We start from the raw sequence: 26,892 nt of genomic DNA, 5'->3' as shown, positions 1-26,892 counted from the left end.
CAAAACAGATCGATAGTGTGTCCCCTCGTTTTTTGTGTTTTTTTTTTTTTGTTACTTCACGTTTACCTCCACATGTACAGTCAGAATCTTTATTTAGTAAAGTTGTATTTTTCAGCATGAAGAATACCGGAACACGCACATTATTTATTCTCCATCAAATGAATTTAAACTGAAAATAAGTTAAAACAACAACAAAAAACCTCTGACTTCTAACACTTCTAACAACATACAGTATGAAGAAACGAGGAGTCTGTGTCTCCACTTGATGGCGCTATAAACTTTTAATGTTCTCATTTACACACTCCTCTAATTCTTGACATTAGCAGCAAAGCAAATGATGCTGAAGCACACTGTGGAATGCATGTCATCAAAACAGGAAATACAGAACGCATAATAGTGTGAAAACAGGAATGGCTGTGGGTGTAAGATGGTTGGACTTGTGCGCTTTAAGATCTCCGGCATTGAGGTAAACTGAATTTTAAAAAACAAAAACATGAAGCTGTGAAACATTTTGACTACTGAAAATATAGGAACACATGACCCTTGAGATCATTTTAAAATGACTAATTATCATCAACAACAACATGATTTCTCCAAATTGTAAAAGAGCCACATGGTTAACTTGTCACTAACACGTTTATGAATTGATGTAAAGCCAGAATTAAAAAGAATCTCGTCTGGAGAATTCAGACAACACGTGGCATGCTGGTCAGAGATATTAAGCCCAGCTTGTCCTGCTTGTTGTTACAGACCCATCTGCGCTACTGTGGCTTTGGCTGCAGCTTATTCTTATCTGGCTCGAAAAAGTTTTCAATGATGGCATCAACCAAGTCATCCAGTTCCTTCTTCAGGTGCGGCACATCACTGTTAGAGACAAAAAAACAAAAACAAAAAACCCGTTGACATTTATGAGGGATTACTAGAGTTGCACTGTTCAGTTATGACATTTCAAACTGTGGAGTTTCTTTATCTTCAGAGAAAATAAAACAACTATTTATTCCTACAAAAAAAAAAAAAAAAAAACCCAAAAAAACGTTTTTGCCCATCATTAAATTCCTTCAGGATTTGGGCTGATATCAGACAAAAGAAGATGTATAAAGCCATTTTGCAGGGTGTAGAAAAATTTAACAGTTCTATAGTTTGCTTATATTAGCTTTGCCTCTAAAGTAACCTACCTGTTACCAGGAGGAGCACAGAGTTCAGTGTAGTATTTGATTTTTGGTTCTGTGCCGCTGGTCCTCATGGTGGCCACACCCCCATTAGAGAAGGTAAAGGTGATCATCTGACTGGAGCTAGACGTGGGAAGAACCTGAGAGAGGAGAGGAAGGAGTGTTAGATGGACAGAGGGAGAGATACACTAAAATAAATAAAACTGGAAAGACGAGCAAAATTAAAAACACAAAACTTCTGCAGTTTAAAACTAACAACTGTTTTAAAAGGAAACTCTTACACAATTATAATGTGTAATTAAGAGGTTTGTTATGCTCTCAGTGTATGAACTGCAGGTGTGAAGTTTGTGCCCTTACAGCTTTTTTATCGGGTTGGTTGCTATCGTATCCGGTGGTCAGGTCTCGCACAGCGTCGATGGCAAAACGACCACATTCGGTGGGATACGAGTCTTTTGTGCCACCATAGTTGCGCAGACGCTCAAACAGACTGCGGATCACTTCCTGGTCATGGCAGATAAAGTAAGAGTTCTTGCTGATGTGGTAGCCATACCTGATGATAAGAAATAATCAAAGACAGAGCTAGAGCCTGCAGTTTTAGGTTATTCAAAGTTTAAGGTGAAATGTACGCAAGTGTGTGCATCTTACTCTTCATAGATTGTAGTGAGCTGCTGAGAAAGACTGATTTTTTTAGTCGCCAGGAAGGAAATCATCTCTCCTGCTATGGCTGCAGCGCTCACTCCATCCTTGTCCAATACAGAGGGACTACACATATACCCTGCAACACACACACAGAGTTCACTTAGACTATATAAACCTCCAGCTGCTGTAGTCAGCTGCCACTTCTTTTAGTAGCAGTGTATCCAAAGGAATGAGATTCCAATTATAGTATCATAATCTTATTATATAGGAATGCTGGAAACTATGCTGTTATGTTGTATGTGTGTGTTGGACTTACTAACAATCGTATTGACCCCAAACAACTTTTATTTTTAACTCAGCCTTTGTGTTTGACTGTCAGCACGGCTCAAACCTTTTAATAATCAAGACTGAGATCACATCACATGAATCTGATGTTTTTACATGTTTAATTTTGATGACTCATATTTTGCAAGTATACTTCAGGACGGCACAAAGAAAGTGAAGCACTTCTATTCACAGTAATGATGCAACCTTTGGTCACAGTTTTCAGTGGTGTTTAGTTCAGGGGACTGTGAGAGCTCTGCATCATCTTGCACCTCTTGAATTAGTCCACTGTGAAGTCTGAGGTGAGTTTGTGATACTTTCCTTGTCAGAGATGAAATGGTGTGACCTTTGCTTCCAGAATTATTCGCTGATATTAAACTGGATCTATTGTTCCCTCTCCCACTCAAATACTTTCAGCTTTGCAAGTGGAAACAACTACAGCCAAAAAGCTCATCCACTTCCATAAAGGTCATATTTGTTTAGTCCTCAGTGCACTGCTGGTGACTCATTCTGAAGGTCTTTTGCAGTTAAACAGGGGTTGTCCTTGGTCTTCTTAGCAAACCTACAAGCAATTCTCCCTTTTTTGGTCTTACAGATCTCAACTTAACCTCCTCTGTTCCTGTTAACTGCCACTTCTTGATTAAACTATGAGATGAGGAACCAGCTTTCTTTACTTTCATAGACACAGGTAGCTGTTTAGAGAAGCCGTGGCTGCTGACAGCTGCCACAGCAGAAGACGTTTGTGGATAAAGGTCTCTGAAGCTGAAAGGCCCAAAAGAAGTTAAAAATTAACTTCATGTCTTTCAGCGATCAGCTCACACACCTCTCACTTAACCGTTCATAGTAACTTTACTTTTCCATGTCACTGTGCACTTTATATATCTAGTTTAGTTCACCAACAGGTGACTACACATTTCAGTTTCATTACTGCCATCACTTTAAGGCTATTTTTTAATCCTCAAGCAAGTTTTTGAAAGGTTTAGATTTAGGTTGAGTTTAAACTTTAGTTTAGATCTTGTGAGCTCCCAAAAACTCAAACAGAAAAATGTTGTTGTCATCAACTGATCCCACACAAATTTATGTTACTTGAATACTTTTAGGCAGTTAAAATTAACTCAGCTTGTGACACTGTGGAGATCATTGTGTGCATTAGCCACAAAGCATGAATCAGGACTGGTCTCAGTTTGAAAACAGTCATTCGTGTGTGTGCTGCGTGTGATAATACCTATGGCCTCTTCAAAGGCAAACAGCACGGTCTTGTCCTGGTCCAAAAGGTCTCTGGCTCTGTTACCCATCCACTTGAACCCTGTTAGTGTTTCCTGTCCAAACATTATGTAAGAAATTTGGTTAACAGTAACCACGGAGAATGGTTTGAAACATTCAATCTGAAACACGTGCGGTGGTGAAACCTAAAACAGTATTGTTAAATAGTCTCATAGCCCTTTTTTTAAAAATTTATCTCAGTTTCTTCTAAATACGATTACTAGCAGGAATTCCATACAAGCACTCCTCTCCAGTTAGGCCCATCTTACAGAATCTTTTGATGCATGGGGAAATTTAACTGATCTTATTTTAAAAACAACTTTGTTACCTCAAAGTGGAATCCCTCCTTCAGGGCAATGGCGCGCAGTATTTTGGATGAGACTGTGCTCGACAGCATGTAGAGGTTTTTCACAGCAGCAGCGTCGGAGTTTTGCTCCCTCCAGCAGCGAAATAGCCACCAGCCAAGCAATGCTCCCAGCTCATTACCACTGAACACACGCCACCGTCCACTAACACAGACACAGACAGAGGTTATGGAAGTGAAGGCAAGCTAACCTACCTTATGCAGAGGGTCATTGATCTGTGATCATCAAAGCATTCTGTAATATGCAATGTTTAAACTGTTACATTGCAGCAGGTCAGTCACATAAGTTGGTATAAAAAGAAGATCTTAGAGAGGGCAGAGTTTCGTACAAGTAAAGATGGACAGAGATTCACCAAATTGCAAAAAGCTGCATTTACAAACTGCGAAAATCTTCCTCAATGAAACAATTGTGAAGACTTTTAACATCTTCTCATCTGCAACACATAATGTCATCAAAAGATTATGAGAATCTGGAAAAATCTCTATGTGCGCGTGAAAAAGGCCAAAAGTCAGTATTGGATGCCTGTGATCTTCAGTGGGTCTCAGGCAGAACTGCATTAAAAACATGCATGAATCTGTCATGGAAATTACTGCGTGGGCTCAGAAACCCCCTTCTGTTCACCTCGCCGTCTACAAATTCAGGTTAAAGCTTAATCAGGAGAAGCTACATATGAAGAAGATCCAGAAAGGCTGATCCACGGTCAGATTAATAGAAGTTTTAAATTATTTCTGGAAAAAAAAATGGACATTTTGTTCTCTAGCCTAAAGAGGAAAGGGACCATCCGGCATGTTATCAGCAGTCAGTTCAAAAGGCTGCATCTCTGAATTGGTGCCTTGCATATCTGGAAAGGCATGATCAATGCTAAAAGGTATATACAGGTTTTAGAGTAGCACATGCTCTTATCTAGACATCTTTTCCAGGGAAGGCCTTGCATATTTCAGCAAGATGATGCCGAACTACACACTGCATTTATTACAAGAGTCTGGGTGCAGAGTGGTCTGATCATTCACCAACTGAAAAGATGAAATCATCATGTAAAACAATGACAAAGAAGACCCGGAACTGAGCAGCTGGAGGTCCTGAGTAGCTCTAAAATGTGTGGGTCACCATAATTTTTATTCATTCAACCCTAATAAACCTGCCCAATGAGTTTGTGTCAAACTCTGCTGCAAACACTATTAAAGCTGTATATGCACACAAACACACCTCTCCTGCTTCTCAGCAATGGCCAGTCGATCTGCATCAGGGTCATTCGCCAGCACCACAGAGGCCCCCTCCTTCTCTGCCAGTGCAAATGACAATGTCTGCAAGAACAACCAATCACTTGTTACACAATCAACCAAAACCAGTCATCTACTACAGTCAGCTGTATATGTTTTAGGGCAGTGAAACATTTGTTGTACTTTCATTTTGGTTTCTGTACACTGGAAATCTCAATACAAGAAGAATAAGTGCATGATTACAAAATTATTTCCTTAGTTAAGAAAAACAACTTCACAAAATGTCAAGAATACTCTCAAAGAGGAAGGTGTGTCATCGTCAAACAAAGTGAAACAGGCGCAGGATGAACTCTTAAGTGTACAGGGCTATTCTGTCATTCCTAAACAGTAATGCGATACTTTTGTAAAAACCCTTGAACTGAGACTCCCCGTCTGTACTTCAATCACATCTTGATGATCTGATTTAAAATCCACCATGATCGTGAACATTAAAACTGTGTCACTGTCCAAAAACCTACGGACGCAACTGTACATATGATTGGGTGTGACAAATGTTGACTACGCACCAGGACTCCCTCTCCCTCTTCAGGATTAGGATATTTAACGGTGGGAAATTCGGGGTCTGGATCCTTCTGTTCCTCCACTGCGTACGGAGGACGAAGATCGAAAGCCTTGAATGCTGACTGGACGAACGTGTGACCAACACCGTGCACAGATGTATGCACAATTTTCACCTCTGACTTCTTGTTTATTTCCCTGCAAAAAAAGTCAAAACATGATTTATGAATATCCACAGTTTTTACCTCGAAGCATCATGTACTTGTACGGCCTACATGGCAGCTTATGCATTTAAAACATTACACAGTAGAATCGCTAGCATGTTTTAAATGGTACATGCTGCTCAGCAAGTTGTGTATCTATGCAGCACCTGTGATGGCAGTGTTTCTGGATGGCTTTGAAGTATTCTGTGTTAATATCCTGATAGGGGTCTTTGAGCAAAGTGCTCTTCAGAGCCTCCTCCGTGTTCCACGACTCAGGCCAAGGCTCCAGGTTTTCCACAATGGCTTTAGATATACCTTTGTCATGAGGAGTCACAATCTGGGCACCGTTCTCCCAGTACACCTAGGACAAAACCAGAAAAAACTAAATGTTTCAGAAATTTATGGGAAAGAAATTGGAACTTTGTAATTTTTAAATTAGCAGAGATTATAAATAAAACTATCAGTAAGCTATTGATGCATTTAAGGAAGAAAGACAAGGCAATGATGAGGTCTTACCTTGTAGCCATTGTCTTGTTTGGGGTTGTGAGAGGCCGTCACCATGATACCAGCACACAGACCCAGGTGGGAAACTGTGAAAGGCTACAATGAGAATGAGAGAAAGACAATAGTACCTCATATATGATAAATATTTTAAGAACACCATGCAGAAGCAAAAAAAAGTTAAGAAATACAAAGAAAGCCTATTTGAAAATGTTACTAATAAAACAATGTTATAGTTGGTTACTATGAGGGATTGGATTCATTTCTACTGAGAGCCAAATGGTTAAAATGTTTTCTGCTATAACGCCATCATGGAGGCAATTACTCGTGATCAAGGTGCACTTAAGGAAAATGTCAATATAATTTTTTTTTTTTTTTTTAATTACTTTGGGAGAACATCAGGTGAATTTGAGCAGCAGACGTTTTCCCTCGTTTTCCTTTTGTCTGAAGACTCACAACAAAACTGTGCTACACAAAGATTTTCTTTCCCACAAAACTGCAGTGAAAGATAAAATCAGGATGAAAAAGTGAGAACGAGGAATACGCTTTTATGAAATTCTGGGGCGAGGCTGCCGGAAACTGGCGCCACTGACCACCACCAGTAGGCAACCAGTAGGCAACGGGTGAAGTGTCTTGCCCAAGGACACAACAACCGAGACTGTCCAAACCGGGGCTCGAACCGGCAACCTTCAGATTAAAAGGCGAACTCCCAACTCTTGAGCCACGATTGCCAGTAGAAAAAGGCAGATATTGGCTAATACTAATATTTGGTTGACTTATCGATGAATGCCTACTGAGAACGGGCCTAAACCACTGCTGTGTGTTTGCATGCTGGCCTTTGGGCAAATCCTGCAGAGATATAGTCTACATTTTCACTAAGGCTGAATGATTGTGGATCTTTCCTCTGGTCTAAGTAGGCTCATACCCAGGGCTAATCTTTGAATCTGACATCTTTTGATGCACAGTGTCTAAAATTTCATGGAGTCCTGTTTCATCCAGCTTAGACAGACACCTAAAATCCATTCACTCCTATCTCAGCATGACTTAACAAGGTCCTGCTTTTATTTCTTCCAGAGTTGACTACTTACACCAGCGTAACATAAACAGGCTACTATTAAATGAAAATGCAGCTGCTAGGCTTCTAACACGTAGCTGAAGCAGAGGGAGCATTACAGCAGCCTTTGCAGCTCTTCACTGACGACTTCATAGCTTTAGAAGTGATTGAAACATTTTATGCTTGTTTCTTAAGCCATACAGAATTCCCTGACTGAACATCTGAGGTAGGCAGTCTTTAAAATCTTCTCTTAAAAGTTATTTTTATCTGCTGGCTTTTTAAAATCACTTGTTGAAACCTGTTGTTCTATGTATTTTATTTTTTTCACGTGTTGGACTAGCACTTTACGGCTTGGCTTTGGAAAGTGCAATATAAAAACAAGATAAATATTGCGTGCTGCTCTCACTATTACACAAGGAAAATAAGTAATGCAACAGGAAAATTGAGCAAAAACTGAATAAAATAAGTGGATAAATAGATATATTGAATAATCACCTGGAAATACAAACAAGACTTAAGTGGTATTGATGTCTAAAGCCTAAATTGCTAATCACAGATCCTCTTTCTTCAAAGTGAACATAATCTGATGACTGCTACATGTGTTATGCAACATGTTGCACTGTACACTGAAGGAAAGTGAGCGGATTTTTTTTTTAAATTGGAATTTGCTTTAATTTTTTTTGACTGTGTTGAATACGTGTTGCAACATCCAAAAAAAAACACCCAAGTGATGAAAACACAGGAAACCAAGTGATTACCACAAAGGGCGTGGGGGTGATGTCAGAGAAGAGGTGGACAGGGACTCCTCGGCTGATGAATACAGCCGCAGCCAAGCTGGCGAAACGCTTGCTGCTGCCCCCGCTGGGAGGGTGGGCGCGAGCGTCGTACCCAATCACCACCCCTCGCTCTTTGAGGTTCCCAATACTCTGCTCCAGGTAGCAACAGAAACCCTGTCAGGGAGGAAACGATTAGAAGATACAAGAGAAAGGTCTTGAGAATGGTTGATTATAACTTTAAATAAATATATATACACACAGCACCTCTCACAAAAAAGGCACAAACTATGGATGGGTTTTAACCCGGATTATAACAATTTCAATCATGTAATGAATCAGATAAAAATCACAAAATAATAATTACAGAACATGAAGTTGGATATATATTCAGAACAATATGAATAAAAGCAATCATCATAAAACTGAGCTAGCTTTTATACAAATCAGTGATTTGAAGGACTGCTTGTATATATAGTTTCACGATCCTGCAGTGTCAGATCTTCAGTGCAAAAACAGCAATCTCCATTATTCTAGAGCCAGAAAAGAACTAAGGGGAAGGTCTGACTCACACACAGGCAGCAACTCAGGAATAAACTATGAAGTGCTATAAAGCAATCTATACGATCTTAAATTCAGCTATAAAATTAAGTGTGAACCAGATTTTGGGGGGTTTTGGGTGACAATAAAATACTTTGCATTCCTCAACTTCTTCACAAAACAAAGACTAAAAATCAAAAACGGAAACATTCAACTTTGCATGCGACTTGAAACGTATTGAGCTGCAGTATTGACCCACCTGTGTGGTCTGAATAATAGTGAGGTCGTTCATACAGGATATGCCAGGCCCCATGGCTGCTCTCAGACCTGCTGTGCCAAACTCCATCCTGGAGGAGAAACACTTCTTCAAAGCTTCCATGTTTCCCTCTTTCACCATATCCTGCACCATGGATTTCGTTTTGGGGTTCTGGGGAAGGGAAATGTTTTATTATCCACAAATTAATAAATAAATAAACGAACACAATTAAAGATTTAAAATCTTGTCTACAGTGTTGTCACTTGATGATAAAGTTAGCATTAAAAAACCCAACACAAAAGCTTCTATAGACAACAGGAAAGTTTAGAGGGTAAGAATCAGTCTACTTAGGAATTACTATGAGAACGTCCAGACAGGACGGCACTTCTGACCACGTGGACCCCTGAGGAAGCCGCTGTAACACAATTATCTCAAGACTAATGAATCTGGGGTCTTTTTCCAGTGTGACCTAATTTGTGACATCCCATATGTCTTTAAGGCCAAGAATGACTGTGTTTGTGTAGGTCTGATAGTCGGGTAGTAGCCGGGTTAGTTTGGTTATACATTTGTGTTGTAAGCATGTTAAGACCATGTGACTGGTTCTGTTTCAGTAATGACCAACATACCAGAATGTATGACCAGCAGCTGACTGGGTTATTATAAAATCTGAGTCATATTCTGTTTTACTGATTTATAATTTCAAATTATTTTCCACTAAATAATTCTGTTATTTTGTAGTATTTATAAAAATAATGACGTAAATATTAAAAATAAATATAATATTAGGAACAACTGATGCTTGCAGACAGGAGGAAGAGTCTCCTGCAAAATTTGGACAAACGTTTGGGGACCAAACAGAGGGTTATGGATTTATAATCATTAAAATGAAAAAGACTCAGTAACAACAGACACTTGAGTACAAGCACAAGTTGACTTCTGGTTTTAAAGAAAGCAAACCTGCAGTGATGAATGTTTGTGGATACGTAACCCAAGTGGAAACTTCTCTGTCTAAGATAAGAGAAGTCTAAGAGCAGAGCCCTGGGGAACACCACTGGTCACTCACAAGCAGATGACTGGCTTCATAAAGTAGGCACAGTTCAGTTTACCATGAAATCCACAACTGGTTTAATTTTACACGTAAGACAGGAGGAGAAGTAGAGAAAAACTACCTGTAATTGTTAAAACCTTGCAGATCAGTATTAATTCTGTAGGGTGAAATGTCAAAAGGGCTCTATGATGACTTTAATTTAGCTCTCGTGTTCTTGGAAGTAAAATAGCTTCAAACTAATTTAGTAGGGGAGGGCAGGTCAGTGTTCGTGGAGTGGTCACGAGTTACGCAACCCGGAGAACGACTTCTTCTATTTTTGTGTGAACAAGGGCTTCTTTGACTTGATTTGTTGGTTGGATGTAGAGCAGGGCGATATGGCCAAAAATATTTATCACGATATATATTTGAAAATTTGCGATAACGATATAACAGACGATATAATTGATGCGAGACAAAATACAACTCCACAACATTACTAGCGCAAAAAGACAACCTTCCATTTATTTTCACTTAAACAAGAAGCTGGTTTTTATGTACATTAAAGCTTTATAAAAATGTAACAGTGCAAATGCAAATTCCTTGCTGAAAGTTTAACCAAAAGGCATTTCCAGTAGAAATGGGCTGACATATCCTGAGCATAACCATGTATAATATCCACTGAAGTTAAAAAGAGGTGCTTTGCAACATTAAACTGCAGTGTGCAGTATGTATTTTTCGGACCATAAGGTGCACGGGATTATAAGGCACATTAAGCGAAACAAAGCAGTCAGATAAATCAAACTTTATTAAACTCATTCTTCTTGCTTCCTCCACTTCTGTACCATTGATTCATTAATGTTGAATTCTCTGGCAGCTGCTCTATTCCCATGTTGTTGCAGTCTATTAATGACTAACCTCATATTGTGGATGGATCATCTCAGTTGTTCTCCTGACTGAAGTTTGGTCCGTTTACAACATCCTGCCATGCGATTGCATTTGTCTCTAACCATGAAGAACCTTCACGTTAACTTTTATAAGTGGAAAAGTGTTAGTGTTCGTCCTCCAGCTTCACTGTTTATGTTATGCTAACATAGCTGTGTCGCTAGCGATCACGTAGCACATCATTATATACTAGCTAGCCCAACTTCAGTAACCCTACAAACGTCACTGCTGTTTAGTTTCCTGTCTTCATTTATGTTGGAAGTGATAGCAGAGCTGTACGTTTGAATTTTTTCAGAAATCTCTCAGTCAGAACATGCTATATCATGCTTAGGTAACTAGCGAAACTAGCGAGCTAACTTCCGCTAGCTTCCTGCTAACGTCTAACTCCGTTAAATGTAATAACTTTAGTTTTCATGGATGCCTGGAAGTTAAACTTTATAGTTACACCTGGTAAAGCAGCAATGCTGATCGTTTTATTAAAGATGAAAGAATTTAGACAGTTTTTAACTCTAAGTGATGCTGCAGTGTTGTTTGACCTGAAGCATACGGAGTTTAGGACCCAGATTACTCCCAGATTTAAGAGCATCTTAGTCCGACAAATATGACAATAACAACGGCCGCTTGCATGTTCTGCAAAAAAATGTGCTTTGTCGTGTATCTGACGGACAAACACCAAACCAGTTCCACATCACGGAAGTTGCACCATTTTTACAAACCAATTCTGGTTCATCTGTTTCACTCAACAATCGGCCATGTGCGTATGAAAACAAAGGCACTGCGCATGCGCGTTTTACTCCCATTCTATCGCGATATTTCATTTTCCTATCGTTGCCTAACATTATACCGGTATTACCGTGAACGGTATAATATGGCCCAGCCCTAGTTGGATGTAAAATAGCTGACAAAGATTATTTAAGAAAAAAAAAAAAAAAAAAAAAAAAAAAAAAAAAAAAAAAAAAAAGTTTGAATTATGACGGTTTCTAGCTAAAATGCTTAAGGGTCTTTCTCATCTCAAAGCATCAAATTTCTACAATATGTTCTGTTCGTCCACATCTGACGTCCCTGAAAAGTTTATGGTTTAAAATTTGGGCGCATGTAATGATTGATGTGAAATTATTAGAATTTAATGTACATTAAACTCCAGAATTTTGCATTATTTGGATTAGAGGACCTACTTATATTTTTGCTTTTGTAGAAAAATTTGTCATATTTGCTCCATCCAGATTAAAGTTGAATGAAAACAGCATTTTTTCATGTTGACAAAGTTTTATTTGGCATTTTTTGTAAAATACATCTATGTCCCATTCAGAAAGTTGTCTTTTTTGCAGTGTGTTTTCTTTTCCAATTATTACTATATGTTCAAATGTTGGACTTTATAATTCGGGTTACTTTCTTTGTTTATTTATTCTTTAACCAGTCATAATCAGACATTTTTTGATCCATCTCATCCTGGTTCATTTTAAGGTGAGAATTTGAAAAATTTCAGGCTTTTATCTTTAATAGTTTCTGATTCATGCTCAAACATGGCCTCAGATTTCGCAATGTGAAAAAAAAGATATGGTGGAAATGAATCAAGAGATAATTTTCAGAACTATACATCTTGAAAAGTAAACGACATATGAAGCTGAAATTTCACACTGATCATTATATATGTCCAAATATTAGACCATAAAATCTTCTAGCAAATTGGTGATGGTCAAGCAGAAAGTCCGTGGTGATTTGAGACAAAACAATGCTAAAGAAACTGGACATCCTCCTTTACAGTGTTTTATAAGCCGAGATCTAAGACACATGAGATTCTGCTTTCAAATGACAGATCAGATCTACTTTCTGTTATGCTTATCCAGACTATTAACAGGCTATCATCTAATTCTCACAGAGAAAGAAGAATCCAGTTCTTCTTTGCGCTTCTTGGTTTAGGCATAATAATCATGTATTTAGTAATTCAATGGCAGATACTTGATTTGAGGTAATTCGTGGGAAATGGGCACTTCTTTAACAGAAAATACAGATAAATTAAAACCCAAGTCAATATAAACTTATATCAACTTATTATAGTAAACAAGTAGCAGATTTTTACAACTTTAAATTAAAATCTAAATTGAGCACTATCACAAAAAGTTCATTGATGCATGCTTAAATGAAAGGACCAGTCAAGGACACCACTAAACTCACAAAGTTACTAACTGGAATCTTCATGTATCGCCCGAGAATAAATAAAATCGCTCGTACAAAGATAACCCTGAATGTGTTTGATGACTACAGCAAAGCGGAAGCACTCTGAGCTAGCACGCTAGCTGTCAGCTCACCTTGTCGTACTGCAGCCACTGCCGTATAGACTGGTCCAGCTGGGCGTCACCGGTTGAGGACGTACCGTTCTCCATTTCTCTTCTTGGCCAGAGTCAACAGTCTGTCCAGCTCAGTGTCTATGCTCATGGGAGATCAACGCGCTCCTTCAGTAACTTTTTCTGGCTAAAAACTGAAGATGTTAGCACCACTGCCTGCTGCTGCGGGCGGAGCGACGTTCTGCGTCACGAGCTTCCTGCGTGTTGCATTCAGAAGCTGTCGTAACTGTGGTTAATAACAAGCGCGAGGCCTTCATGGACTATTTTAACCAATGACTCTAGAAAACAGTTATACAGTCATCGATTTTAACCAGAGAAAATTAATTGAAAGATTGTTTCAAAACTGTTACAGAAAGCGTAATCTTTGTTTTCCTAGAGGAAAAAAACCATAATTACACAACTACAGCAGTCACTGGAATCACGGTACCAGTATTTAAAGTAATGTGCAAAAGTCTTAACCCACTCTCATTTATTTACATTTTTACAATTTAAATGGGAAGTAGATAATCCTTTACTACATTCAGTGATTGTCATGCAGAAAAATGAAGCTGCTGCCAATCAGATGCTTTCCATATGATCTTGCATGGTGGATGAAAAACTGAAGGGACCTCTCTGTGTTCATAATTCCATTCATTTTGACAAGTTCCCCAACACCACTGGCTGAAATGTAGCCCCAAATCAAGACAGAGCCTCCAAGGTGTTTTACAGATGTCTGTAGACATTCACTGTTTCAACTCTCTCCTGATTGCCTACATACATACTGAAATGATTTGAACTAAAACAATAAATTTCTGTCTTACTACCCCATGTGACCTGCTGCCACTGATTTTCAGTGAAACGTTTGTATAATCTGGAATACCTTATCCTTTCTCCACATTTCCGTAAGAATGGCTTCTTACTACCCACCCTTCCACGTAGAACATTTGTGATGAGGCTTCAGTGAACAGTAGATAAAAAGGGCCAGATGTATCCATCAGAGTCTGTGTCAGACCTTTGTTGGACCTCCCCCTATTTGACACCAAGAGTGGGACAAGAGCCCTGTGGCATATGAGACTATTTGATCAGAAATAATAAATTAAAAAAAAAAATTCCATTTGCAGCCCTGTGTCCTTTTAAAGCTTCATCAGCATTTCTGTTCTGTCAGTAAAGACCAGCAGAGGATATAAAGTATATCCTCTTTAAAGTAAATAAATTGAAAGATTGAAATATGAAGATGATTATCAGTGAATGTTTTTATACTGTGATTCATTCATCTGAGGAATGGAAGCATGTTTTTAAGAGCCAATTAAAGATCAAAGCTGTGTAAGAGTTTAACTTGTTTCGAACAATAAGTCTGGATCACTCTGACCCAGTGTGAGTGTAGTTTTAATCTTTCAGTTCTCATGTCTGATAACACAGGCAAGTACATTCAAATCCCTCCATCAGCTGTCTCTGTAGTTTGTCTGGGTTCACTGACTGAAGCCAAATTAAGGAGAAGTGACAGCATCCACCGGTCTTTACCGCCCTTCACAGAGCACTAGGCTCCATAATGCATACTGGAAGCATCTATCACCAAGTTCATTGCTCTTCTCACGTACAAAAATGGCACTTTCATATCTTCTGCAGCAGTTGACAGTCTTCAGTGTACTTTTACCTCGTGCCTTTAATAAATCACAAAAATAAAGATAAAATTGACAAGCTGATCGTCTGAAAACATGAAATCATGAAAGCACAAGGCTACACAGCAGATAAATAGTAAAGAAAAACTGTTGCTCAGTCTGTGGAAAGACTGGACCTCAATCAAAATGTCAACAGTAGGCCACTTAGGGTTTTTAACAAATAGTTTGTGACTCATTGTTATAGATCACAAATTATTTTTCCCCAGCATAGGGAAAATTAAAATTCATCCATCAACCTCCACTATGACATTTATCAACCCGAGCCAAGTGCTATGAATTGTATTGAATAACAATGACACTGAAGATAAGAAAAAAGAACTGCGAGCGCAGAAGCAATCCAAGCTTTCTTCCTCAATCACAGAAGAGATTCAAGTTTTATTTTTCCTCAGACACTTTGGATAACCAGTGGTCATATTACAAAGGGATCACTTCACACGATTTCCTATTTCAGGGTTTCATTTAGCTACGACAATAACAAATAAGAACGCATACAACTGATTTTAAATGATCAACACTGTTGGGGCCACATGTTAGTGATGCATGTTATCTGGGACCAGTGGTTTGAGTCCACTTGTCCGCTTACAAGAAAACATTCCTGAAAGTGATCACCTTCAATAAATACAAGAAATACTTGTGTTCTGACTGAAGCGATCTTTTTCAGGTTTGACAGAGTTCTCCAACATCAAATGACAGAGGATCACGGTTAAATAGGCGTCTGCTGATTTTTCATCACTGCTCTATTAGTCTGTACGTAACAGATGCATTAGTGCTCATAAATACAGAAAAATTACAAGCGCATGGGTTGGTTACAGAAAAGAGCAGCAGTTTACCCTTCAGTTAAAATTGAAAATGAAATTAGTCACAAACACGTGTTTAAATATACACTGGCTTCTGGTTCCAAGAGCAGCAGCAACATTAAAAAACTACTTTCAAAGCAGAAGCACAGGGAAATCAGCTTATTGAACTTGCAAATATTTTTAATTTTCTTTTTTTAAAATGAGACTTTTGCAACACGATGGAACCAATGGGAAGAAATAAATTTTAAGTCACCATTACTCCTGAAACTGTTTTAGTAAACCTTTTTGGTTTTACGCAAATATTATCCAGATTCCTTTCAGGCCATGATCCTTTTTCATTAAAAATCCACAGAACTGTGACTTACTGGACTAACTAAATTGTGAACTGCTGTTTATACATAGTCAATTTCCAAACATAAGGGCCACTTCCTGTTTAAATCTGGGGACAGCTGTATTCTCACACTGACCACATGGGGAAAGTAAATAAACAGCTTCAGCGTTCTGACTCGTTTTAAGCTGTTATTAACAAGATTAAAGATGCTGCTCTGTTCAAGCATCACAATGTGACTTCGAGCCACTGTGAACAAAATCAGGACCCTGGAGGTGAAGCAACTAAATGAAGCATCTTTTAATATTTCCAAAAATCATACACATCACCTAACTCTTGACTGTTGTTAAAATATTTTGTGAAAAGGTCCCATGAAGGCCCTTAAAGCCACAATAATTTCAGGTATTTATGTCGAGACCTGAGTTAACGAAACGTGCGACACGCCCCTAAAAGTCACGGTCTTAACTTTTGCTTTTAGAGATCAGAGCCCTGACAGACTCTGACATTGAAACCTCACACAAACAGATGCTATCTTCTGCCCTTTCTTTGTTTAATGAAGAACAGATTATCGTCTGCAGGGTACATCTGCGCACCAGTTTTTTTGTCAGCAGTCGCGGGGGCTTGATTTTTCCTCTTTTTTCTCTTCTCTTGCTTTGCTTTAGGCCCATGCACCTTTCCTCCAACAGAGCCAAAGAGAGGATTAGATCTTTTCTCTGTGTGTCCCCCTGGCTGTGCTGAAGGGACATGGTTCACTTTCTTCTTCTTTCTCCTCTTCTTCCTCTTCTCTCCCATCCCTCCCCCTCTGGGAAAGTCTTCTGCTTCATCGAAAATTGGTTTAGCGGCTGGCAGCGGGTTTCTCGAGGTGGGCACAGGTCTCTTAGGTTTCCATGGTTTAACATTGCCTATGCTTTCCTGTTGTTTGTACTTATTAAACTTTTTTGTTTTGGGTGTTGCAGCACTTAAGTCATTATTATTAAAAAATAAATGGCTGGGCCTGGGATTGTGGTTGTTAGGAGTATGCCGAGGGGTATGGTAGGACTGGTGGTTGGTTTTATGAAAGCTGATCTTCTGTTTCTTCTTTGGGGGTCCTGGTGTGAGAAGGGCCTCAGAAAAAGATTGAAAACCGCCATTTTTCTTCAGTTCTGGGGAAAGAAAAACAAAAATAATTAATTGGATCTGATTTGATTAGATGATTTTCATCTTTTTCTCTTATGATTGAAAAAACAAAGTCAGATGGATAAAAACTCTTATGTGCCAAGACATAAAATATTAATTTGGTCCTTAACAGCATTTAACTACAACCTCACATGACTAATATCTGTTTAACAAAGCGACGCCAAAATGCTGAAGCAGAGTCTGAAGAGCTAAGTACTCCCAAGGACCGAATAGGTTATGAAACAATTTTTAGGAGCAAAAAGTTGACAAAAGTAATTTTTTTGCACGACTTTGTCAGTATCTGACATGATTGTGGAGGAATTCCCCCCCCCCCCCCCTCTTCTTTACAATGTTGCTTCAGTCTGCAGGCACTTGTTTGTGCACAGTTCTCTTCGCCAAATCATTGCTGAGCACGGGCACAGGCTGAGGTTTGGACTTTGACTCAGTCACTGCATCACCTTGATTCTCTTCATTTTCCTGCTGTGCTTTAATCACTGTTCTGTTTTCAGCCAAGCCTCTACAATACTTTGGTATACAGAGGAGTTCACAGTAGACTGCAGTGGATGCAAAACAAGCACAATTTTTCACGCCTCCACCAACGTGCTTAACAGATGGTGTGAGGTGTTTCTGCTGATATGTTGTGTTTAGTTTTTTTCCAAACACGGTTTTCTCATATGCAACTGTGCAACACTACGGTTCACACGCTGAACAGCTTTTAATTATTGCTTTGAACAGTTCTTTTTTCAGGGGGGAATGATTGCACAGCATAGGTCACTAATGCTGTGGGGCGATCGTGGCTCAAATGTTGGGAGTTCGCCTTGTAATCGGAAGGTTGCCGGTTCGAGCCCTGGCTCGGACAGTCTCGGTCGTTGTGTCCTTGGGCAAGACACTTCACCCGTTGCCTACTGGTGGTGGTCAGAGGGTCCAGTGGCGCCAGTGTCCGGCAGCCTCGCCTCTGTCAGTGCGCCCCAGGGTGGCTGTGGCTACAATGTAGCTTGCCATCACCAGTGTGTGAATGCGTGTGTGAATGGGTGGATGACTGAATGTAGTGTGAAGTGCTTTGGAGTCCTTAGGGACTAGTAAAGCGCTATACAAATACAGGGCATTTACCATTTAATGACTTAAAAAACAAAAACAAGAAGCAAGTGCACAATTTTGAATTTCATTCAGATGCTTTTGGTGGCCATCAGCAAGCTTCTGGTATAATTCCGGCTGCACACTTGCCCGCTCTTCTTGGCAGAATTGGTAGAGTTTATTTAAATTAGTTGGTGTCCTGGCACAGACCAGGCTTTTAAGCATATAGCCCAAGGATTTTAGCCCATGGAGGAAAGCTTAGTACTGCGCCTAGACCAAGACACGCTACTAAGAGGCGTTGGCCTAAAAATGAATAATAGCTGCAGCCATAAAAAGGATAGATATTTACTGGCCTATTTCTTTATGTGATTTACCTTTAGCCCTGATCTTTATCCTGTGTTGTCTGCGGCTTATCTCTTCCACAGTGTCATAGTGGTTAATCAATGAGGTTGTGGGATGCACTCCACTGAACATCCTCTGTCTTATACATGCCTGTGGAAAACACACAAGACACAGAATTAAAAGGCCTGCAATATATTTAAAATGACATAATAAAAACGCAGCACATGAGGTCAAATCCAATCCTACAGAAATCCCGCTGATTATGTTACTTTTAGAATCTGTAGAAAAAACAACTCTGCGCATGCGGAACCTGATGAGTAAACCCGAAGACGTTGGATGTGAAATACGCTGTTGATTACAAAAACCTGTAGGAGGTTATATCTTACTACAATAATCTCTGTCTGTGTGTTTGTTTCCTTATCCGCTGTCAAAAAAGTCCATTTTGACCAGAAACATCTGTATGAAGCTGCTATTTGAGCCTCGTAATAAAGCTGGCATAGCCTTTTAACTCTTGTTGTGTTTCACTGCCAGCCGTTTGAAAATGGCTGGCAGTGAAACACAACAAGACTTGCACCACCACTTGCACCACATTTTTGTCTCACTGCGCAATCCCTTACGTGCGCAAACCCTGCACCTCCTTGCAGGTCTACTTTTACTGCTGGTGGGCTTCAGTTCAATTTACGTTGACTGCCATTGACGTCTATAGACGTCAATGGCAGTCAACGTAAGTTTTTCAATTGACGTCTATAGACGTCAATGGCAGTGAATGAGTTAAGTATAAATTAACCTCTCAACATAACTAAGCTGCAAAAAATTTATATCTTTAACTTCACGTGACGACTTTGCAGCAAGCTATTGATGATTTGATATTTTAGCTTAGCGTTTATGAAATTTTAGAATACAAATAATGAGAACTCTTAGAATTTATTTATTTTTATTTAACATAGAAGCTGGAAGAATTTCAGGGTTGTTCCTGGTTCAAATGGGTCATGGAAGCTTGTTTCTACAATGGAAAAAACACACACAAAAAAAATAAAAATTGCCAGTCAAGAGCCAAGCTGAAGTTTTAAGCTATTAGTTCAAAATTTCAACTTGCTGACTCAAACTGCTGCGTAAACTGAAATTATGAGATCATTTTGTGACTTTTCTCAGTCAGGCAGTACTGGACCTAACAGTAGTAGTAAAGAATTATTTAATCAAATAATAAAAGTACTTACAATTAAATATATCCCTTAAAGAAAATATTGTTTCTTTTTGTTTTAAAGAATCTGCTTCCACTTTGGCCTTTATTCTTTTGGTGTATACAAAATGGCAAATACCTACACATGTAATATAACAGACAATTCAGCGTAGACTAAAGAAAGACAGTGAGGGTTACTTACATGGCCAAAGTGTCCCTTCTGTGAGCAGTTGTAGCAGTAGGCATGAGAGTGTCTGCTGCGCTTTGGTTGCTGCTTCACAGGAGGGCCATGCTTAGTCTGTTAAAAAAAATAAAATAATCAAAAATATATTTTTAAATAAAAACCACAATCGGATCCCCCCCGATAAACACGATGGACACAATAAAACGGTGGCTTAACCTCCCATTTCTGTCTCATTCTCCCTCTCCTCTGCCATCATTCCCATGCTCTCAATGAAGCGGACTGCAGTGTATTGTACAGAGAATATGGGGCGCTGATATAAACCACTGATTTCCGAGGTATAGTTAGAGGCCTGTAATGACCCTGTATGATAAGTAACTGTGTGTGTTTGTGTTTGTGTGCGTCAGACTGTGTGTGTGTGTGAGTGTTTGTTGGACATGGGGTCCCGTCCCCTATGGGCCAGTGTTCTGAAAGCCTTCCATGCTCCAGCGCCCACAGCTAATATACACTGATAAAGAGAGAGAGAGGAGACACAGGCAGAGTGCATTTACTGCTAATGTTACACTTACACACACACACACACACACACACACACACACACACACACACACACACACACACACACACACACACACACACACACACACACACACCCCTAATGCTATTCTCCAAAACACACAACCACAAAACTGCGCAGAAATTGCCCCCTCCCTCTCTCTCATCCCTGATTCCGAGATTACAAATGATTTGCGCCCCACGTCATTTCTTAAACATAGCTTAGGTAACCTCCCCATCCCCTCCCGCTTCACCCTCTCCTCCGTACACACCCCTGCAAACCCACATCTACACCTCACACTTTTCCCCTCTCTCTCCCTCTCTTTTCCGCTTGAGTAGTTTTGCGGCAGAAAGGATGAATGCTATTAGAGCGTCGCGTCATTATCGGGTCAGGCCTGCCGGGCCCATCTCCATCACAAAGGCCAGGAGATCACAGACCTCTCGCAAGCACAAACTCTCTCTCACACACACACACACACATACACATGTGCACCCCAAGGAGATCACAGCCCCTGTCTCGAGCCCCCCACCCGACCTCCACCCTTCCTGCCCCTCTTTCCATTCATCTTTCATGTAAATTGGCTGTAGGTCTCCCTCTGTCTCTCCCTCTCCCTGACCTTGGGCTTGCGTTATCTCCACATACTCTGATCACAGAATGAATGAAAGCACGAGAGACATCGGAGAAAAAAAGAGAGAGAGAAACGAAATCCCCCTCTTATTCTCACACCAACCTGTGATAGTTGTGTGAATACCTGGTGTGAATGTGCGTGTGCATGCGAGGAGTTCTCTGCCTCATCCGATATTAATTAACGGGATGAACGTTTATCCCTCACTCATTTCCTCTCCTTGTTCTGATCTCACACTGCCTATCACGGGCATCTAAACAGAGTGAGGCCCTAAGGGATCACCGCAGCTTGGTGCCTTTCTAAATCTTTTTTAAATGGTTTAGTGAGGAGTGACAGCTATGGCTGTGCAGCGACAGCTAATATGACACATAATTTTAGTATAAATTTGCAGCAGGAACATTTCCACTGAAGTCTAAACCGAGTGGGAAACTGGAGTCAACATCAATGGCTATGCAAAACAACATGTTTTCCTTGTTGGTCGGTATGTGTTCAGTTCTGGATCACTCATAGCGAGTGAAGGGCATTAACTTGAGTTACACAGATTATGTCTATGGAGAGTCTACTCGCTTCGTATTAATGCCATGTACCAACATTGAGTGGAATAATCACCAATAATGAACAGGACTGAATAAAGAGCTAAAATAATTATTTAGATAAGGGGAAGCCATTATATGCTAGCACTGCTAATGTTTGTCAGTTGGTGGGTTAAGATAAGTATTTCAATAAAAAACAAAAAACAAAAAAATTATACCTCCATCAAAACCTGAATAACACAGCTGGCTGTGGTGGTCATCAGTGGATGCTACACTACATGGACAAAAGCACATGTACCACCTGCACATGTCACCTACAGGAGTTGCTCAGTCGTGGTAACACATGAAGCTGTCGGAACACAGTTTTTGTGCTGATGTTAACACCAGAGGACATTTAGACTTTTACACACTATTCGCCTCGGCACTTGCTGATACTGCTCTGTAACTTTACATGTTCGGCCAGATCATTTCAGAGATTCCTAAACACTTTCAAAAATATGACTTATAGCTAATTGGGAAACATGTAGGAGGGAATGAATGTAACAGACTAACCTGCTGCAGTGGTGGCATCCAATCACAGGACAAAATGCAAAGTCAGTGAGCTCTTTAGAAAGACTCATTCTTAAAAAAGTGTTTATAAAGGCTGATTGCACAGCTAGGTGCTTGATTTTATACACCTGTGGTAATGGGACTGAAAACACCTGAATTAAAGATTGGGACCGTTGGCTGTGATGCACAGTGATCATTACTCACAGTAAGGTATTTCATGCAACCTCAAAAAAAGAAAAGAAACTATGTAGCTAATTTGAAAAGACTTAATTAGAAAATGGTATCTTTGCCGATGCAAAGTCTGATTGTTTCAGTATTTATGCATTTTCGTTCACCTACAGAGTGATTTTTTTTCTTCCTTTTATATTTTTTAGCAGTCAAAAAAGTTAGAGTGACCCAGTGCTCTAGGTAAATAGGCACATACTGCAGGAAATCATCTTTTTGTTTTTAAATAGAAAATACACTGGTTCTTATATAGTGCATTTTCTACTCCATCCAAGCACTCAAAGTGCTTTATACAACATACCACATTTGCACAAGCTTTTTTTGCAGCTAAGTGCTTTCTATCTAACAATCACACACATTTACACTCGAGTGTCATTTTACAGACAGCAACTCGGGGTTCAGTGTCTTGCCCAAGGACACAATGGCATGAAGACTGGAGCAGACAGGGATTGAACCACAAACAAACCCTGCACATGAGCAAAAAATATCTGCTTTACCTAAACATTTCCCAAAAGACCCTGAGAATGTCCATGTCTCTTCATAAACTTGCTTACAAGCATTAGAAGAGACTTTCAGCATCAGACACAACAGGAGAGACTCCCTTGATACCTAAAGAGCTTTTGATCACACACATAAAGCATAAAGCCAGCCTGACCTAAAAAATAAAAAAAGGACTGAAACTGGGAAGAGGAATGACGCGTTGGTTTAGTTTTTGTGTGTGTGTTAGTTTGTACGAGGGTATTTGAGAAGGTCCTGAGGGCTCCACTGTGTGGACATAGACAACCAACCATCCGTGGCCTCTCATGCATGCACGCACAGATACATGAGCACTCTCTCCCTGTCACACACACAAATGTGTTTTCCCACAGTTGTCCCAACACATACACCGTGTCTCTCTAAGCCCTGCTCGCCTCTGCTCCTTGCCTTAGCTGCTGGTGGCAAAGCTGTGATAATCCTTCGGCCAACACAAAGCTCAGACTGTTACAGACTAAAATCTGAAGGAACACACACACACACACACACACACACACACACACTGAGACACACACACAGTTATCAAACAAAATCCGAGAAGCAAACAGGCTTGTGTGTGTGTGTAAGAGGAGAGGGGGGCGGGATCTGAACAGTAACGGGTGGTGGGAGCATAGGGGCCGGGGCCAGCAGCGCTGTTTTGCATATGTTATTGCAGCAATAGGGAGACGTTTGCATATGTTACTGGACCCACAGGGGACCAACTCTGCATGCTTTATCATAGAGAGCAGCCTCACAACACAAGACTACTGGGCTCATACCAAAACAAACAGAGCCTTGTGGTGTGTGTGTGTGTGTGTGTGTGCGCAACATACCACTATGTACATATTAGGTTAACAGGGAGGATTAATTAGACTGTTGTGAATCAGAGAGATGAAATGGCTGTAAGGTGTACATCTTCCCAGACAGGATGCATTGAATGAACTGCAGACCTAACCATTAATCCTCCTTTTGTTATGGAATAATTAAAAAAAAAAAAAAAGCATATAAACCGTGTTTACTGTCACTCATCAACAGGAATGACAAAAATCCATCTGCTTAAGGAGACTGCTGAAGGTGGAGGTGGGCATGTTTGCAGTTAGGTAGGCCATGAATGAGGAAGAGGAAGTGGATCCTCCAAATAACCAGATGTGATTCCTGCCCTCTTTGTGTCTCCCAGTTCACAAAGACCGAAACCCTAACCCCGCACCCGGTGAGGACTCACACTCACACAGTGCAATTCCCAGAGGCTCTTCCTATCTCTTCCTGTCAGTTGGTCAATCAGTTTGTAGACAATCAGTACGAGTCTGGATTTTTTTTTTCTTTAGAGAGGAAAAAAAAATGCTCCTGGAATGTAACGATAATGTGATGCAGAGCTGGGAGGCGGTGGGTTGCCACCTCTGGAGAAAACCCCCCTTTAGGGGCAGCAAGTGGCGGTAATCTGGTCACACCGTGGAAGGCGGAACAGGGGATACAAGCTAATCTATTCAAAACCAAGTTGTACGATTTCTTTTCTTAGTGCTCACTGCTGAGTGGAGAGGCTTCTTTTCTGCTGTGGCCAGCGTGAGGCTGTGTTTTCATTAAATATAGGACCCATAGACAACACGTATGGACATGAGAGACACGGATTTAGATATACTACATACAGATGGACCGCGTCTTTTATGCTCTGGTCAGTATTTCAAATCCTAATTTTACATTCTCAGCCAGCCACACACACACACACACACACACACACACACACACACACACACACACACACACACACACACACACACACACACACACACACACACACACACACACACACACACAAATCGACACCATCCAGCTAAGCGGAAATTCACAATGACCTGCAAGCCTGCAAGACCTCTGATAACACTGCACCTGTGTGTGAGTGTGTGCGTGAACATGTGCATTTGTTTACATTCCTATGGTCCTGCATGTGCATCCAGTAGTTTATCTAAAGACACTTTTACCAAATACTAATAAACTCCAAAATACAGAGTCCCTGGTCTTCTTACTGAGGATAGCAAAGTGTGTGCAAGCTTTGATGAGGACCTCTAAGCCTTTGTTTGTAGTTTGAACAAAGTATTTTGGGAAGGGAAGCACCTAAAAACCCCAAACAAGCAGAACTAGTTTGTCTGCATAATGTCGCCATGAGGGAATGAACTAAAAAAAATGCAGTTTTACTAAATAAATTTGATCAAAATTTGGCTTCAAACAACCAAATACAGTTCTTCACATATTTGATAAAGTTATTTCAATTTAAATATTTATAAAAATGATATTAGTCTTCGTAGTGGCTGGTACATATGGATTTGGTTCCTGAAAGGGTTGTTGCTTTCAGCGTTGTTAATCTAAATTTATATTTATATATATATATATATATATATATATATATATATATATATATATATATATATATATATATATAAATTTCAATCAATTATGTAAAAATTTAAGTGACAATGTAATAACAGTGTAATAACAAACAACATAATGCCATTGAGGTTTAAACACTCTTTGTTCTTGCAAGTTTGGTACAAGGTGATGATTTGTCATACAACTAAATGTTGCTTAATAATTAATTTGTCTTTTTCCTTCCAGAAATCTGATGATTTTAGAAAAATCCGCGTATAGGATCTTGTTTTTAAAATACTTGTTTCTTTGATCACCAACATGCGATTCAAATATAATCAGTTTAACATGACATAAAACAGAAACTGGGACTCTTAAAAAGCCCGTACCAATAAATTCTAACATGATTCCTTAATAATGACTGAAACAATCGAAACAACTGATTATTATAAATGACAATATGCTGATGACGTGAGAAACTGAAATTAAAATAAATCATCTGAAGTTAGATTGTTATAAGGTGCCCTGTGCTGCTTTATGAACTGTGCTATCCGTCTGACTACTGAAGACACACAAAAGCCATTTCCTTTCACAAACACCTTCCCCTTCCTCCGGTGCTGTTAGCGCTTCAGTCTGAGGGAGAATAAAGAGTTGAGGGCCTTTTGACACGGCGAGGTGAGAAGACTGGACAGTCTGTACTGTACAATGATGAGACAGCAAAAACAGCTCACTGAATAGATGTGGATTTAAAGGATTTTTACAGAGCACACTTTGAATTGAGGACATTCTTGTAAGAAAAAAAAAAGAGCGGTCAGCCAAACAGAAGAAAGGACAGAACAAAAAGTGGAATAAAGATCAAACTTAAACCTGTGAGAAGACTTAATGTTGGTATATTATTACTGCGGGAAAGAGTGCGATTTTAATTAAGTTTTGTCTGAGTGACAGTTAAGTGTTCATTCATATAAAACCATTTCTCTATGCAAACTTACAGCCTACACTGGTTTAATTAGACTTTTAACAGCAGCACCTTTGGCTGAGTATGCTGTAACTTTCATATAATGTCTTACTGTTTCCTAAGTGTCTGATTTTTAAGCTCTCCTGCCTTCTTTTCTGTTCCCATATCCATGTACTGCCTCGTGGTAACATTTATGCTTCCGCCATTGTCTGTGCCGTCCCCCTGAATATTTATTCTGTTGGTTGGTTGAGTGTTGGCTTTTCCCCCAAAAAAAAAAAAAAAAAAAAAAAAAAAAAAAATCAGTTTACCTCTGATCCTCCAAGGCAACATCATTTTTTGTTTGTGTGTTTCATGTTGTATTTGTTGGTTTCATTTCTTGTTTGGTGGGAAAGAGGGGCGGGTGGGTTCAGAGATGTTTAATGTGTGTAGACTACTTGTGAAATTAAACACACAAGTCCATTCATGTTCTGTTATGCTGGGTAAAAATACTTTTGATGTTAAAAAAACCTCCTGAAAAGATCTGGCTTAAAATCCCTCCCCTGCATCCGTATGGGAGTGCAGTTGTCTGTTTGACCACTGAATGGCGCTCTATCTTCACACAGTGTACAGAAAAGCCCAAGGCTGATCTCAGCGCAGAAGTAGGACTTCGATAGGAGGAATACAATCAGAGTTGTTCATTTGTCT

At 39.7% G+C, this 26,892-nt stretch overlaps 2 protein-coding genes across 3 annotated transcripts in view; both read right to left on the bottom strand.

Annotated features, from left to right (window-relative positions):
- Positions 1-257: 257 nt before the first annotated feature.
- On the bottom strand, positions 258-13,377 carry pgm2 (phosphoglucomutase 2). The gene is made up of 13 exons (XM_080879766.1): positions 13,144-13,377; positions 8,869-9,036; positions 8,055-8,246; positions 6,258-6,341; positions 5,909-6,102; positions 5,547-5,736; positions 4,967-5,064; positions 3,724-3,904; positions 3,358-3,451; positions 1,815-1,944; positions 1,527-1,719; positions 1,176-1,309; positions 258-864 (listed from the first exon to the last, which is right to left on the bottom strand). The coding sequence occupies exons 1-13, from the start codon at positions 13,216-13,218 to the stop codon at positions 762-764; spliced, it is 1,836 nt and encodes a 611-aa protein (XP_080735892.1). The 5' UTR covers positions 13,219-13,377; the 3' UTR covers positions 258-761.
- Positions 13,378-15,173: 1,796 nt separating this feature from the next.
- The window catches only part of zcchc7 (zinc finger, CCHC domain containing 7), a 53,468-nt gene continuing 41,749 nt past the window's right edge, over positions 15,174-26,892 (bottom strand). For both annotated transcript variants that reach the window (XM_080881200.1, XM_080881201.1), the window contains 3 exons: positions 19,916-20,011; positions 18,566-18,683; positions 15,174-17,104 (listed from right to left, as the gene is read on the bottom strand). In XM_080881200.1, the coding sequence (XP_080737326.1) occupies positions 16,491-17,104; positions 18,566-18,683; positions 19,916-20,011 (828 nt within the window). In that variant the 3' untranslated portion in view covers positions 15,174-16,490. The remainder of the gene's footprint in view (positions 17,105-18,565; positions 18,684-19,915; positions 20,012-26,892) is intronic.

The sequence above is a fragment of the Rhamphochromis sp. 'chilingali' genome (assembly GCF_963969265.1).
Source record: "Rhamphochromis sp. 'chilingali' genome assembly, chromosome: 4".
Lineage (NCBI taxonomy): Eukaryota > Metazoa > Chordata > Actinopteri > Cichliformes > Cichlidae > Rhamphochromis > Rhamphochromis sp. 'chilingali'.
Note: the sequence above shows the minus strand (reverse complement) of the source record. Positions and strands in the feature narration are given on the sequence as shown.